At 36.7% G+C, this 16289-nt stretch overlaps 2 protein-coding genes across 2 annotated transcripts; both read right to left on the bottom strand.

Annotated features, from left to right (window-relative positions):
• Positions 1 to 7681: 7681 nt before the first annotated feature.
• On the bottom strand, positions 7682 to 9581 carry LOC144712957 (Calcium-dependent lipid-binding (CaLB domain) family protein). The gene is made up of 6 exons (XM_078587390.1): positions 9372 to 9581; positions 9183 to 9287; positions 8946 to 9072; positions 8746 to 8863; positions 7970 to 8282; positions 7682 to 7854 (listed from the first exon to the last, which is right to left on the bottom strand). The coding sequence occupies exons 1-6, from the start codon at positions 9403 to 9405 to the stop codon at positions 7814 to 7816; spliced, it is 738 nt and encodes a 245-aa protein (XP_078443516.1). The 5' UTR covers positions 9406 to 9581; the 3' UTR covers positions 7682 to 7813.
• Positions 9582 to 12967: 3386 nt separating this feature from the next.
• Positions 12968 to 15486, bottom strand: LOC144713164 (protein RER1A-like). The gene is made up of 3 exons (XM_078587670.1): positions 15004 to 15486; positions 13315 to 13495; positions 12968 to 13210 (listed from the first exon to the last, which is right to left on the bottom strand). Exons 1-3 carry the CDS (start codon positions 15390 to 15392, stop codon positions 13142 to 13144), a joined length of 639 nt encoding a protein of 212 aa, XP_078443796.1. The 5' UTR covers positions 15393 to 15486; the 3' UTR covers positions 12968 to 13141.
• Between the last annotated feature and the right edge of the window lie 803 nt (positions 15487 to 16289).

Raw genomic sequence — 16289 nt, forward strand, 5'->3', positions numbered from 1 at the left:
TTTTCAAGAAGATATATTGATTCTGCAAAAAAGTCTGAAAAATCAATCAAAATGTGGACTGTGACCCTGATAGATCTAGAACTGTCCCTGTTAATATTTATATATAAATCTATTTTGGCTTTGTTGACTTCATTACATTTACTTTTATGGCAGTTTTATTAGATAATATTTTCTTCGGTGAAATCATAATTTTTTTCTCTAATGATGTTCAATTTCAAATTTTAAAATAGCCAGACTCACACAATGATTTTTAAATGATCAGATCCTTTTAAGATGACGGGACATTTTCATTTCCTTAGGCCCTGATAGAGTGAAAGAGAAAATAGAAAGGGTCATGGAACCATGAAGTTCAAAGAACTTGATAAATTTTTTAAGATGATGGTTTTTCTGATCTTAAAAATTTTTATTTAACATTTGGATTTCAAAATATTTAACAAGATAGACACATACGATAATGAGACATTACGTGAAATAGGCTAAGAATGATATGTTTTAAACATATTGCGTAGAAAACCTTTCAAATGATTCTTTCATCAGATATATTACCCTTGAGTCTGTTGGGATAGAATCCCTGCTGCCACTCCTTGGCAGCATAGGTCCTGGTGGGAGAGAACAAGGGAGAAGAAGGAAGAAAAACCAAAGAGAATAAAACCCTTGTTCTAAGAAAACAGAATGTTCTATTTTACAAGGGACATAGAGAGGGAGATGTAAGAGTGCTAAGCGGGAACTAAATAACTAAGTGGGACCCATTCAAGGTCAAACCCCACAATCTCCCCCTTGATCTTGACCTCATTCCCCCCGCACGCTTCAAACTCCCAACTTCACACGAGCTCCATAAACTTCAGTTGTCCGAGAGCTTTCATGAATATGTCAACCACCTGATCTTCTGATCTGACATGATGCACACTTACTTTAACTTCTTCAATGTACTCCTTGATAAAATGAAACCTTGTGTCGATGTGCTTCAAGCGACTATGGTAGATGGGATTCTTGCCAAAGGCTATGGCAGATTTGTTGTCGACCATTAGTCTCACAGGCTTCGAACTTTCTCCTTTCAGTTCTGCAATCAACTTGGCCAACCAAATTCTCTTGACATGCCGCAAAAGTCTTGGATATATACTCGACTTCACAAGAAGAGAGAGCAATGATCTTCTGCTTCTGTGAGGCCCAACTTTTTAGGTTTGGCCCGAGGAAGAATGTCATACCAGTGGTGCTCTTACGGTCATCAAGGTCTCCATCGTGGTCACTATCCTGATAACCAACCAGCCCTTTTTCTCCAACTGCTTTCTCATAACATAGACCAAGGTCTAATGTTCCCTTGATATATCTTACGAGCCTCTTCACCGTCATTATGTGTTCAGCCGTCAGTCTCCATATACCTGATTAGAATTCCCACATAATAATTTAAGTCACGCTTGGTATGAGTCAAATACCTTAGGCTACGGGAGTCAACGGGAGCGGATGAGCCTTCAACAATAAATTTCTATCTTGCTTTAAGTGACGTATGGATTGGGTTGCAATTCATCATCGTGCTCTACTGTAGAATCTTCATTGCATAACCTTTTTGACTTAGTTTGATATGCCCATCTAACTGAATAACTTCTATGCCCAAGTAAGAGTTGAGCAATCCCAAGTTGCTCATCTCAAACAAGTCCATCATCTCGCCTTTGAATGCCTCAATGTGACAGTTCTCTGGCCTGGTCACAATCAAGTCATCAACGTACAATCCCATGAGAAAGTGCACATCAACTACAATCTTCATGTAGACTGCGTGCTCCTGGACATTCGTGGTAAAACCAAATGCCTTTGGAGTCACTAAGGACAGATGGGGGTGCTCTTTGGAGAAAGTTCATTGAATTGATCCATATGAATTCCTAAATGGCATTTGAGCTAAACTTGAATCATGTTGATTCCTGTAATGGTTATATAAGTGACCCGTTGACCTGCGACACTAAGGACATCTCATGGATGGATGACTATGTTTTGACTACGGCTTATGAGTCTCTAACCATGGCATTCAAACATGTTCTAGATTGGATATAATAAAAAGCCCACGCAGATGATTTTTTGTTCAAGACGGGATCATCAGCCCTCGGTACGAGAGGATATCGGCTCAAGGGAGATGAAGCAGCTAAATCACTGGCCAGGGTAATAAAAATATTGGAGAAGGCATTCTCCAATAATTCCTGTTACATATCAGTACTAATTGAATGACATATTTTGAATGGACAATTAAACATACTCTAAATCATATGGGAGTCTCAGGTGGACAATGGATTACGCATGTATCATAATCAATGATGAACAAGGTTTCATAAGAGAGTTCAAAGACCACTGTGTGTTTTCACAAGCACAAGGTGTAGGTTGGCACCCCATGACTGGAAATTTAACCTATTGATTGGGTTAAATTAATCTTTAACTAATTAATCTATATGTTGACATAGTTAATTAATGAGATTGGTCAATAAATGTTATTATACGTTAAAGTTATTACCTAAAAGGGTATATGGACCTAGAGGATCACATGCACAATACTAAAAGGACATTAGAAAATAATATTTATTTTGATTGTTTTTATTAGAAAACTTGATTGAGTATAAATAAGGGGGCACCCATTTTAGGTGCCCAAGCCAGCGAGATCTGGGACCCCTCTCCCTTTCTTATTTCTCTACTTTCTCCATTCATTTCATAAGTCGTTTTGATGGTGAGAAGAAACACAAAATCTTTAAGGAGTGGTGAACAATGAGATATGATTCAAAAACCTTTTAGTCGCATAGATATTTCTCGAGGTTACGCAATTGATCAGCTTAAATAAACTCTCTAAGTAAACAAGTCAAATGTGGAAAAGGTTTCTCAAAAGGTACTCAATCCCTTACATGTTTTAGAGATCATTTATGAAATTATCTAATGATTAAGCAGTTGAAAATGATTTTTATGAATCAAAAACCATAGCCCCACATCCCAATAGATCAACTATCGAACCCTGATAGTCATCCGACTTAGTACTGATGTGTTTAAAAATCATTAGAGAACTCTTCTTTGATATTTTATTGCATTGGCCAAGGACTTCATCGCGTCATCTTCCTTGAGCTGTCTCCTCTTATACAAAGGTTGGAAGATCCCATCTTGATTACGTAAGAATATTCATGAACTTCTTGATTTACCCAAAATAAGACTGTTTAGAATCCCATGATTCGAGACTCGTATGTCATAATCAAAGTCCACAATACGTCTTTGGTGTCTCAGGTCTATAGACTACTTGCACAATTGTGATGTGAATAAACCTGATTGACGGTTTGGTATGATATCATTCAGGGATTGGTACGGATCAATTCAGTGAACTCTTTCATCTAAAGAGCACCCATTATATATCCTTAGTGTCTCTCACTAATGGCCACAGGACTTCCATACTCATCATATGAGTGAGGCTAACTAGTAATATTCTATCAGGATATTTTTTTGTCCTTATTGAATATCCTTTGAATAAAAATATTTACAACACATGACTAAAGACTGGTGATTGGGTTAGATTTTTATCTAATTTATTCATCTATATGTTTATATATTTAATTATTAAAGTTGCTCAATAATTTATATTGGGCATTTAAATTTATTAAATAGAGTGATATATGGGACTAAAGGGTCACACACATAATATTAAAGAACGTTGTAAGATACACTTCATTAGGAACAAGTTTTTTTGAAAATCTTAATAATTATAAGAGGGGGCACCCATTTAGGTGCCCATGCCAGCCAGATCTCTCCCCCCCCCCCCATATTCTTTTTACTATTGATATCCTTTTTATTTAACACAAAGTATTTGTTGATAGTGAGGATACCAACAATGTATTCAAGAAGAGTTAAGGGAGAAGTAGCAGACATCTTGTAGTCATCTATACGTGGATACTTGTGGAGGTGGGTCGAGAGAAAAGCTTGAAGAAACTCTCCTACGAAGAAAATCAATGGATGCACGAAGACCCCCATAATGTACTCAAAGTATAATTTATTTTAGAGACCAATTTTAAATTGAACTTTAGCTTCCTCTGCATTAGAAAGCTTTTTATGCACCAAACCATACCCCTATAACCCTACAGGTTAAATTAAATTGACTCAACTTAACCTTAAGTTGACTTGGTGATACCTCATGTGCAAGCACACGTAAGCTATTATTTGAATAATTTTTTTGATTAGTGATTCATTGGACCATTTGCCCCCTCACACACCCCATTACCATGTTTGTGTCCTCCTCCATACCACTCATCCATTTTGCAAATCTGATATACTTAAAAAGGTCTTGATTAAATAGAAATAATCATCTTAAATAAATATATTTCATTTTGATACACTCATTTTGAAGCACATTGAGAAAAAAATTCAAAAACTATATAAAAAATTAATGACTGAAATGTATTAAACATGTTAGAGCTCATTTATGCATAACATTGTGTTAACTACCATTCTGTGATTTATAAGGAACTCAATATTTTATGCATACTTTGTGTACATATATATAATATGTTAACATGTTGATGAACTAAAATTTAAAATAATTTTTTTTATTATTTGAGAAAATCAATAAAATTTATAACCTTGAGTCAATAAATAATACTAGTAACTGACGAGCAAGGATTATCTTCACAGGAAATCTAAATTAGGGTTTGAAAAACCTTTTGTATAGTGATTAGGAGGTATGTATCGTGCAAAAATATATTTGGATCTCAATGAATGGAATAATTGATAACGACTGAGTGAATACATATTTACAATAAGAATCGATGTATTGAATCAGATGAATGTGGATTAATGGATAGGTATGAATGCATGTGGATGTCAAGAAGGAGAACGCAAAAAAAGAAAACTCACCATAGATACTTATATCCTGTCAGGATCTAGGCCATTGTGATAGAGCACGACCCTCCACCTCTCCCTCCTTTCACATTTCACTCGAAAAAGTACACCAAGAACACTTTGTGCATCCTGAAATTACCTTTGTTCAACTTATTTCAAGTAAGAGCAATATATTTGACAATAATGGAGGTGTATACATATAGACCAAATGATATGAATGGAAAGAGGAGAGAAACATGAGACAGCCCTCCAAATTTCAGTCCGAAGCTGTTCATCAAATTTCTTGATTTGAAGTTGAATCATTCTCACAAATTAGATTTCTCACGTTTTGGCATTGTATTGCCAGTATGGCGTGAAATATTCAAAAAATATCAAGATTATGCATTGAATTGTGCTCCAATCATCTCTTAAAATTATCAAGTTGCATGTGTTTTTGCTTTTTAAAAAACATGGCTTTTTCATTTGTGTCATCTCTTCATGTGAATAAAAGTACACCACATGTATTCATTTTCAATCATTTGAAGTACCTCTCCATTTTTCTGCCTTAAAATACATATTGATTGCTCTTTTCTAATCAAAATATGTCACGTGTAAACTCATTTATCGATATAAATAGACAAATTTCCATTGGTTCATGTCATCAGGTGCAGTAAAAAAAGAGCTTATTTCAGAAATGATATGTCCAAATGGTGTAGAGATTTCCGATTTTATAATGACACATTTTATTGCAGAAGTCTTCATGATAATCATTGGAAGTAGCTGTGATTGGCCGCGGCCGATGATTTGCCACAACCAAAATTCACCAGATTGTAACAAGTGGCGACACATGACAAAATCAGCAAATAAATTTAAATTTATAATTTTTACTTTTTGTAATTTTATATGCCATGTGTAAGCTTTATTTTAGTGGATGCAGTCACATTTATTGATTTAAACAGACAATTATTTCCATTGGTTCATGTCATTAAGTGCAGTAAAATAAAGAGCTTTTTTCAGAAATGATAGTTCCAAATGTTATAGAGATTTCCGATTTCATAATGACACATTTTTTGGAAAAGGCTTCATAATAATCATTGGATGTAGCTGTGATTGGCCGCGGCCAATGATTGGCCACAATCAAAATTCACCCAGATTGCAACAATTGGCGACAAATGACTAAATCGGAAAATAAAATTATAAATTTCTAGATTTATGATCTTCTAATTTTATAAATTTATGTGTATTTCAACTTAAGCTATCATTCTTTACACGAATCTTTTTAACAAAAATTTTAAATTTATATTATTTGACTCAATAAATCATTTTCTCCAGGAGTAAAATATCATAAAAAATACAAAAATAAACCCAAAAATCTGTAGAAATCAAGATGACATTCTGAAAATGGATTTGATCATTTTAAGCTTCATAACTTGAATATAGAATCATTTTGGTGCAAATAAACATACAACAATATTGATAATAATCTACTAATTAGTTTTTTATCACGTATTTCAATCAATTTGTCACTTCTGATTTAAGATTGTGTGTTTTAAGTATGTAGTAAAATGTAGGGAAATCATGTTTCTTTATATTGATGCATAACACTACTGACATATAAATATATTTTTTGCCAAAATAATCTATATTGTAAAATTTTGCAGATTTTGAAGAGGTAAAATGCCCAAAGATAAGACTAAATCTTCTCATATCTCCTTTGACCTCTTTGTTAAATGTAATTATTTGTTTAATTAAGTAAGATATATAATAGGTTTGTGCATAACATTGTACACTGATAAATTTAACCGAAATGGTTACATAAATTCAAATTTTCAAAAAGATTTTTAAAACATCAATCACATATTGTTGCACTTATGATCAAGATGAATATTATATATCATTTGTGTGGGGTACTCTTTCAATAATTTTCGTAGCACTGATCATGCTCCACTCATTGCATTCCAATCGGTGGATGAAGCTATGATTCAGGCTGTACCACAATTCAACTTCCAAGTTGCAAGATGGGGTATTGAGAACAGCTCTAGACTTTATAGGATAATACTATATTTTTATGATGCAAGAACACAACTTTGCCAATACATTGCGCATATCCTAATATAAAGATGATGCCCCTTTAATTAGTCTCATGATAGAAGAATTTAATTTACAAGATTCATGAGAGACTAAATACTGAGAAATGTTTTGGCAAAAAAATTTATGGTAAATGGTACACACATTGCATTAGATTCACAGATATATTCCCATTCCAGTTTCAACAACTTTATCTTCCGTTACTTTTGTATTTTAAATAAAAACAAGAGTCAATATTTATTAATATTATGTTAAAAGATAATAAATTGAATTCAAGAAAGACAACAGGCCACAGACCACATATTTGGATCCTCAGAATTCAAAATTCAGTTTAATCTCATAGTTTATCATTCAAAATTTAAGACAAGATCCATAACTTTTTTCCACATTTAATCAAAAAATGATTTTGGACCTAAGGGACTATAAGGTAAGCCCCAGAAGAACTATAATTTTCTAGGAATATTTAGGTGACTTCAAACAGCAGAAGTACACATTAAACTGTTTTACGATATGTAAACAATTTTATCATATCGTTTGCTTAATTTTGGATCCAGCGCTGCATTTCAAACGTTTACAATACAGTAAAATTGATGCGTTAATAAACATAAGTCCTTTTTTAGACAAAAGCAACTAGAATGCAAGTAGTCTAAGAAAATATCATGATTTGAAACTGAGTTTAAATTTGAAACTGAGTGCCTGCTCCTGTCATATTTGGTGTGGCTCAGATTGAATTGTATCCAGATTTATCTCTCAGATCATAACAAGCTTTCATACATAACAAACTTTTGGATTGCACAGACTAATTACATGTGTAGAGTAGAATATTTGGTGAAGAAACTTACATCTTAAGTTGACCAGAACAAGAGACTCAGACCTCAAACATTTTTCCCCCTTCATGTTAATATGGCGGCGGCGGAGGCGGGTATGTCGAATACGGCCCTGCACATAGAGATTGAGCAAAAACAATAAATTAATCCAGATTTAAGACCATAACCAATTCAGAGCCAGACAAAGGCAAGAACAAAATCAAGAAATGATGAGGAGTTTCACCAACCTGGTGGCGGTGGAGGATAGACGCCCAATGGAGGATATGATGATGTTGGAGGATATGATGATGTTGGAGGATATGATGATGGTGGAGGATATGATGATGGTGGAGGATATGATGATGGAGGATATCCCGGCGGTGGAGCAGAAGGATACCCAGATGGAGCAGCATGATATGGGTATGCCGGCGGTGGCAGATACGGTGACGCCACTTGCGGCGGCGGTGAAGCATAAGCACCATAAGGAGCAGAGTAAGGTGCCGGTGGTGGCTGAGCTAACCCATAAGGCGGCGCCGATGCAGGCCAGGCGCCAGCTGATTTCTGCATTTGGGTAAATGATTAATGGTGCTTGAGTTCTCTTATAATCAAAGCGCGGTTCTCATATAATTGAGAGTATCATTTCCTTCTTAATTCTTTTGAAATCCATATTCTTAGCTATCAGACTAATCAAAAAATAATTATTTGTTCCAGTTCCTAGAATCAGAAAAGAATGAATGCTTGGAGGTTGAGCTTTCATCTCTGCCTTTCTTTTTATTTTTCGAATATTAGGACATTCAATGGGATCCATCAATCAATAAAGATTGGATCAAATTCCAAGAATCAGACGAAAAGATAAAGAAGAGACAATTTCTTCATCTGGATGAAAGAATGAATGCTTGATGGTGGTTGGTTTCTCATGAAATCAAGACTATCATCCCCTATAATGATTTCTCATGAAATCAAGATTATCAGATAAAGAGTCCATTAAATCAAACTAGAAGATGATAGAGAGTGAACAACGAACCCGAGCACCAGAGAAGTGCATAATCACTGAGATTTCACCGGCGTATCGTCCATTCTTGCTCTGTAATGTCCAGGCGGCATCATCATACCCCTGAGAGAGAACCTTATTGAGAAGAATCCTGCATCAAGAACACCGAAGAAGAACAGTAATCAGAAGAGAATTCAAGATCATGATCAAAAGGAGATTCGTCGATGACATACTTCCCACTGCCGATGAAATCATCAAAGGAGATGGAATTGCTGTTCCAGACGGAGACGTTGATCTCCCGAAGCCCCTCGATCAAACTAATGACGAATTTCTCTTGGAAAACGGGGTTCTTCCCTCCATCTATGGAACGACGAGATAAATCAGAAATTGAAGAAAGAAACTGAAAATCACAAAAGGGGATCAATCGATCGAGCAATCCTGAAACCCTAATTTAGATCTGATCGGCCTACCTCTGCAGGTTCGGGTGCGGTGCTTGGTGCTAGCGTATTCGAGGCATACATACGGATCTTGCCGAGAGATCCACTCTGTGTCTCTCAGCCTGCTGCCTCCCACCACTGTCAAAATCAAGAAAACCCATCAGAAGAGAAACCCAATTTGCGACCAGAATCTCAACCAAACTTCCTCTCAAGCTCATATACCTGTGATTTCGAGAATCTGCCCGTGAATCGACATCGAAAAACGAGATTTTTGACGGTGCTGTGGGCTTCTGGGGATGGAATTCCCCGGTGGATTTATACAGGATTCAAGAGGGGAGGACCCAGTTCTTCCCCGCGTTGGATAACCAAGAAGAAAGCGTGTAGAGACGAGATGACATTTACAAAGTTTGAATTTTTGCCCCACCCATGAAAGTTCAGAAGATTTTCCTTCTTTATCATGTGTACAGTCGAGGAAGGTGGATGTCTCTTTCATGCAAGTCATTTGATATTATCAATTGCTCTGATAATATATTCAATGTTGATTTGATAATATCTCCAATGTTGACTTTTTCATTTGCATGGTTTGGCAGTGAATAGATCACTTAATGCAGAAGCTGTTTCCAGACAGTTTTTATAGGTTTCCAGTGGGAGGAAAAAATTTAAAAATCTGAAGGACTGGGGGAAACTTTCTATTGAAGTCTTAGAATGAGTCAAGGTCCCTGCAAATTGAATATTGAATCAAGGTGAGCCAAATGAAACAAATAAATTTTAAGGTTAACGGAACCTTTGGTCGCGTTTCCCATGGCGAAATCTGTGGGCGGCTGTGCTGGCCCACGAACAATTTGCTTGTCTGCGCGTTGTCAGGCGGCAGAATTGGGCAGCAATGAGTAGTGGACAAAAAACACCGTAATTCTGGCTACATGAAGAATTTTTTAGTGTTGTTTAATGCATTCGAAAGTTTGAAGTCTAGGTTATCCATTGGAATATTTATCTAAAGAAAATGTGAGAAAATTTACATCAAACATTCAAGAGATCAGGCAAACTTTGTTGTCACTTCCCCCAAAGGCCAAGTAGTGTGTTTTCTCCAAGAGTATCGAGTACCCTTGAGTTGTCTCTCCCACACTCTTGCAAAATAATAATGGGTAAAAAAAAATCTGATGCACTAGGCCTGCAACAAGTTGTGAGCATAAGTCCAAGATAAGATACAAAGACAGAGGATAATCACTAGGAGAGTAACTCTTCCTAGTGATTGGATTTAATTCCAATGGTTTAGAGGCCTAGGATTACTTGATCTCCAGACTGGAGTCATGTTCCATCCTTCCCAGATTTGAAACTAGGTCTTTCAAATTCAAATTATGGGTTAGTTCTACAATTATTGTAACTAATCTAGTTCTTAAAGAGGTTTGAATGGGCTTTTAAAGGGGCTTCTTGTGTATTGAGCCTCTTCTTGTTATCTACAAGATGACATGGGTTTCTCCTTTCATCCCATTTGTATACCAAGTTCACCATTTTATTTGACCTTATGCTTGACTTTCAAATAGTAATCCAAGAAGATATGAGAAATCTACTTGAATCTGAGTCAAGTGGGTTTAGTCATAAATTTCTCATTATATGGTTAAATGGTGAATAATGCAAGTGCAAATCAGAAAACAAATGGTAAAAAAAGAAGTATAAGTGAATAATTTTACTGATGTAATTTGAGTGTGATCTCATCCTACTTTACTTATCATTGCCTGTATCCTTGGACTTGGTTATAAACATCGCACGTGAATAATAATGAATCTGATTTTTATTAATGAATTCAAACAAGATGTTGAAGTGATATTGATCATGCAAATGGACTCATGACTTCCAATTTCTTCTACTTACTAGAATTGACCATAAACTTTACTTATGAAATCATATATTTAAATGATCATAACAGCTAGAGGTGTTTAATCAAGGTAGTGGAACTGAAACATACTTTCCAAACTATGGAGTTTTTTGCACCTCCATTATCACCAAGTGTTAGGCCCCTAACTAGGTAACATTCCCCGCCCAGAGGCCTGCGTGCTAATTGGGAGGGCTTGTTTGCGTGAGACTCGTGATCTGTAACGACTGAGTCCTATTTAGTGCTACGATGCACTAAGGGTTGCGACGCCCAACCTGATCTTTCAGGCCACCACCCTCGTAGTGGTGTGGGGCACGCATGTAGTAGCAATGCCAGCGGACACGCGTGTGTCGCTACGGGCCTCAAGGCACAGTGGCGCTCCTACCCATGCGTGTGGCGTCTCATCTCGTTACTTCGGTATCAACCCTGGTCTTCCCCCTTGTAACGATCATGACTACGATGTAATCTTTGGCGATATCAATGCAATGCCCCTATTTTGTGACGGGGCTGTGTCCCCACACTCTCCTCTAACCCCTTCTTTGCGATCTTAAGCTATTGCAAAAGACTTCTGTTGCAAGAGATCAAGGCTACTTAGTGTTCTGCTCCAAGCACTGGGCCCGGCACGCACCAAGTTCGAGCGATTGACATAGCTCGGGATTTGACCGCATGACACCAAGGTATACTAATTCATAACATTAAACATGAATCATCTAGTTGATAGTAGTTCTCTAACTTAAGAATCAATCTAGATATTACCTCCAAAATGTTTATTTGGTTTGTTTAAAACTAATCCTTCATCTTTTACTTGATGAGACTTTTAGGCTAATCATGATATAGATCTCTCAACTCTGACGCTACATTTTGTTGTAAAATATTGTAATGATCAATCCTCAACACAGAATATTGTTGTTCATCAAGTAAAAATCAACATTAAAATTTTCTCAGCATATTGGTAGATTATACAAATAAGAGGGTATCTCTAAAAACTAAATAGTAGTACTTTATTTGATATTAATCCATTAAGTGGATATTATGTTAAAATTGTGTTTCAAATGACTTTTTATTAATTCACATCTCTTCACAAATCACCTAGTTTCTATAAAAAATGGTGAAATGATAAATAATTCTATTTGTATGATATTTTGATTTCATATAGAGGATAAGATCATGTAAATACATTTTTATATCAAATATATTCATCTGTCCATATTACACAATTGACTCTGAAGTTCGAACTTATGAAATGTAGTAATTTTCACTAAATATACAGATACCTCAATGTTCTTTGAATATGTATTTTCCTGACAACAAACGCCAGGTAGACATTCGTTTCTGCACTGAATATCACCAACTCTATTAAAATTATGATTGATAAAATGAGATTGAAATTAATCAGAATTTAATACATCTGAAATCTGTGGTGATGATTCCAATGGTACTTGCATATTGTTCCGGATTACAGAAACTTGTAGGAGTAATTTGAATTTTGCTTCTCGTGTCAACTGAAGTGATATAATTGTGTTAGCAGCAAAGTCATATGTTAGCTGACTTGATTCAAACTCATATTGAGGCCATGTAGATTAACTGTTCAAAGAAAATTACTACGCCACAGTCCATATAACTCTGTACATTATTATTTATCTGGGACATTTTGAAGTTAACTCAAATTTTCAGCTGATTTGATCAGAGGAAGTCTGATATTTTGTAGATTCACAGGACTTTCTGCAGAATTTTAATGACAATAAAATTAATTTTTTAATACTGTTTACACCCCGATTAAAGAGCCGAGAAATCAAACCTTGTTGAAGAAGAATTTTCAGGCCCAGATTTGTTTTTGCCATTGGGTAAACGAAAGCCATAAAAAACTATCTTACAGTTACAGCCCAAAAAATATTACTAGTTTCTATACACGGCTCCTATGAGAAAATAAAGAAACAAATGACTCATCTTTTGTTCTAAAGTATTTATGCCACTATGGATTGATTCATACATTAATGGTACCATTGGACAAAAGAAATAAGGAATTCAGCACCCTAAATATGAAAAAAAAAATTATCACATATGACTAAGCCTCCCACAACATTCCTCCAAATGATAAAATCAAATGTCTCCAGTAAGATCCTCATACTCCATCCATCTTGCTTGCATTATCAAGATCATCCACTACAGAAGCCTTTTTCCCTGTGTAACGCTGACCAAACACGGATTTCATTATAAAAGGAGCTATGAGGTGTATAACGCTGACATTTTTTAGCTTATCAAGTACAAATTGAGAAGCTATGAGTAAATGGTCACCTGCTTGCCAAAAGAAAATGGCACGTATCTGTATTTAATCATATGTAGAATTTGGCGCTTCATTGTAACGGTAAACAGAACCACCCAATAGAAGAGTAGGATTGGCCAGAAGACTGGGACGTCAAACAGGCTGAAAAATGTCATTATAAAGGCGATGCAGAACGCTTTTAGTAAAGAGTGCCTGCAAGAAGAGAGAGAGTCATTCTAATTGAAATCCCGACTTGAAAATAAAAATCTTGATTTAGAGGAATAAAAGATAAAAGTGAATAGTGGGGTTGGCTAACAATCTCAAAGTCATCATCGTCATTCGGTTTTTCCATGAAACGAATGGCAACATGATGATGAGACAATGATGAGATGATGAGGAATTCTTCGTCACCGTGATTCGAAAGTATGATGACAAAGATGATGATTCATCATCATCATTTGCATCGTCCACTATCCTCATCCAGGGAATATAACCCTAGAGAATAGAAGTATTAGGTTACAAGTATGGTTAGCTTCTTCAAACCCTTTGATAGGGGGAAAAAATACCGCAGGCAGAAAAGAAGGAATTATTAAATAGAGGAATGGAGTGACTGTGACATAAAGACATTTCAAACAACCAAAATGGCCTTCAACAAAGCCTGGATAAGTATTTTAATGATTGTGATGAAGAAAAGAGAAACAATACTTAAGAAGAGCACGTCATAACCAAAGTCCCAAAATATAGTTTCTAGGAACTTTTCAAGAACAAAAATCACACCAATCTGTATTAACATATAAGTCTAGTAGTCCACATGAGATTCACAATGATCATTGGAAAACAAATCTTCTTAAGTAGATTACCACAGTGGCAACTGTCATTTTTCCAAAGGCATCAGTTCCCAGACGGCAAAACATGATACACAAATTCGATGTTTTAAAATGAGAGCTAGACTGCTGATAAGTACATGCCAGACTTCAGAGATTAAAGCAATAACTTTTCTCTTAGGCAAGAGAAAAATAAACCCTAATCAAAATCAGAGGACCTACGGCGCTGAATTCTTGTAGTTAATAACACTAATCTTTTCAGTGATGAGTATATTAAAGCGATATAATAAACTGCTTCTGAAGCCAAAACGCTATGTAAACGCTAAATGGCTATTATGCAGTCAAAATTAGATAGAAATTCTAGAAACAAAATTGAAAATGTATAATCTTACCAACATCGTGATATTCATGTCAACACATCAATGCATGAAATCATCAGGCTAAGAAATACAATTTACCAGCGATCTCGAGGCTAAATAAGAACAATTGAAAATCAAGAAGAATTTTTCTTGGACTGGAACCGCAGATTAAAAAGACTTTTTTCCAGTAACTTAGTAATAATTCTTAATGCATTATGCTCTGCATAGCATCCATCTCCCCAGAGATAAAATTTCGCCGTTTAATATAGGGAAATAAAAAAAACCCTCTCTCCTATAGCGTAAAAGGTTTAAACTATAACCAAAGAATTGAAATAACGAAGCCCAAATTTCACTGCAGCGAGAACCGAAAAGAGACGACCAAAGTTTGAACCTTGACACTGCGATTAATATATGAAAGAAGTAAGAAAACAAGTAATTCAAAGAGGGGGTTAAATTATTAAGCTAATTCTTCAGGAAAATAAATTCGAATTTTATTATAACCATAGATCACGGCACAGATCAGCGACAGAAAACGCACCAAAACTTGAATTCCGGAAGACGGCGGACGAATGGGCGGAATTCATCAGAAGATTTGGTGGGTAGGAGGGAATTATCATCTCCCCCGCCATTGATGAGATCTTGAATCTCGGGGTCCACTTGGGGAGAAAGAAAGGCGATGAATAGGTTCAATATGTAGATACCCAGTCCATAGCTGACGACGTAGAACCCCTGCACGAAGAACCCAACTCGTAGAACATAGACAAATGCTACAACAAAGAGAGCTGCCCATCGACGAAGAACGAAAGGGGTTGTCTTGTCCAGAAAGTGCTGATAACGCCGCCCAACTGCTGTGCACCAATCGGATATGAAGGGGATGCTTCCACCTTCGACGGGGGAGCCTTCGCCATTGATCAAAGAAGGATCCATGAAGAGGGGATCTTCGATTCTTCTCCTTGTTGGGTTGTTCTTGTTCTTGATCCTCCCTCCCCTCTTGTTTCCTGTCGGGTGGAGTTTTCTGGGGTCAATTGATATTTTATTTAAAATGTTCCGGATGGAAGAACCCATCTCTCTCTCTCTCTCTCTCTCTCTCTCTCTCTCTCTCTCTCTCTCTCTCTCTCTCTCTCTCTCTCTCTCTCTCTCTCTCTCTCTCTCTCTCTCTCTCTCTCTCTCTCTCTCTCCCCTCTCTCTCTCTCTCTCCCCCCTCTCCCTCTCTCTCTCTCTCTCTCTCTCCTCTCTCCCTCTCTCTCTCTCTCCTCTCTCCCTCTCTCTCTCTCTCTCTCTCCTCTCTCCCTCTATCTCTCTCTCTCTCTCTCCCTCTATCTATCTCTCTCTCTCATCTCTCTCCCTCTATCTATCTCTCTCTATGTCTCTCTCTCTCCCTCTCCCTCCCTCGTTCCCTCCCTCTCCCTCTCCCTCTCCCTCTCCCTCCCTCTCTCTCTCCCCCTCTCTCTCTCTGTCTCTCTCTCTCTCTCTCTGTGTGGTTGTCTCTATCTTTCTCTCTCTCTCCATCTATCTTTCTCTCTCTGTGTGTGGTTGGCTCTATCTCCCTCTCCCTCTCCATCTATCTATCTCTCTCTGTGTGTGGTTGGCTATATCTCCCTCTCCCTCTCCATCTATCTATCTCTCTCTGTGTGTGGTTGGCTCTATCTCCCTCTCCCTCTCCCTCTCTCTCCCTGTCTCTCTCTCTATCCATCTATCTCTCTCTATGTCTCTCTATCTATCTCTCTGTGTGGTTGGCTCTATCTCCCTCTCCCTCCCTATCCCTCTCTCTCTATCTATATCTCTCTATCGCTCTCTATTTATCTCTCTCTATCTCTCTCTATC

This window comes from Wolffia australiana, chromosome 15 (assembly GCF_029677425.1).
Source record: "Wolffia australiana isolate 7733 chromosome 15, ASM2967742v1".
In the NCBI taxonomy this organism is placed as follows: Eukaryota; Viridiplantae; Streptophyta; class Magnoliopsida; order Alismatales; family Araceae; genus Wolffia; species Wolffia australiana.

Bases quoted from the DNA above. Each gene is read 5' to 3' on its own strand.
- LOC144712957 (XM_078587390.1), bottom strand. From the start codon at position 9,405: ATGTCGATTCACGGGCAGATTCTCGAAATCACAG. The intron at 9,073-9,182 runs GTAGGCCGATCA...GTCGTTCCATAG, and splicing joins CCGCACCCGAACCTGCAGAG to ATGGAGGGAAGAACCCCGTT. The intron at 7,855-7,969 runs GTTGGTGAAACT...CTCTATGTGCAG, and splicing joins CTATCCTCCACCGCCACCAG to GGCCGTATTCGACATACCCG.
- LOC144713164 (XM_078587670.1), bottom strand. From the start codon at position 15,392: ATGGATCCTTCTTTGATCAATGGCGAAGGCTCCCCCGTCGAAGGTGGA. The intron at 13,496-15,003 runs GTGCGTTTTCTG...CTCTTCTTGCAG, and splicing joins CTTCCGGAATTCAAGTTTTG to GCACTCTTTACTAAAAGCGT. The intron at 13,211-13,314 runs GTGACCATTTAC...GTGTTTGGTCAG, and splicing joins CATTTTCTTTTGGCAAGCAG to CGTTACACAGGGAAAAAGGC.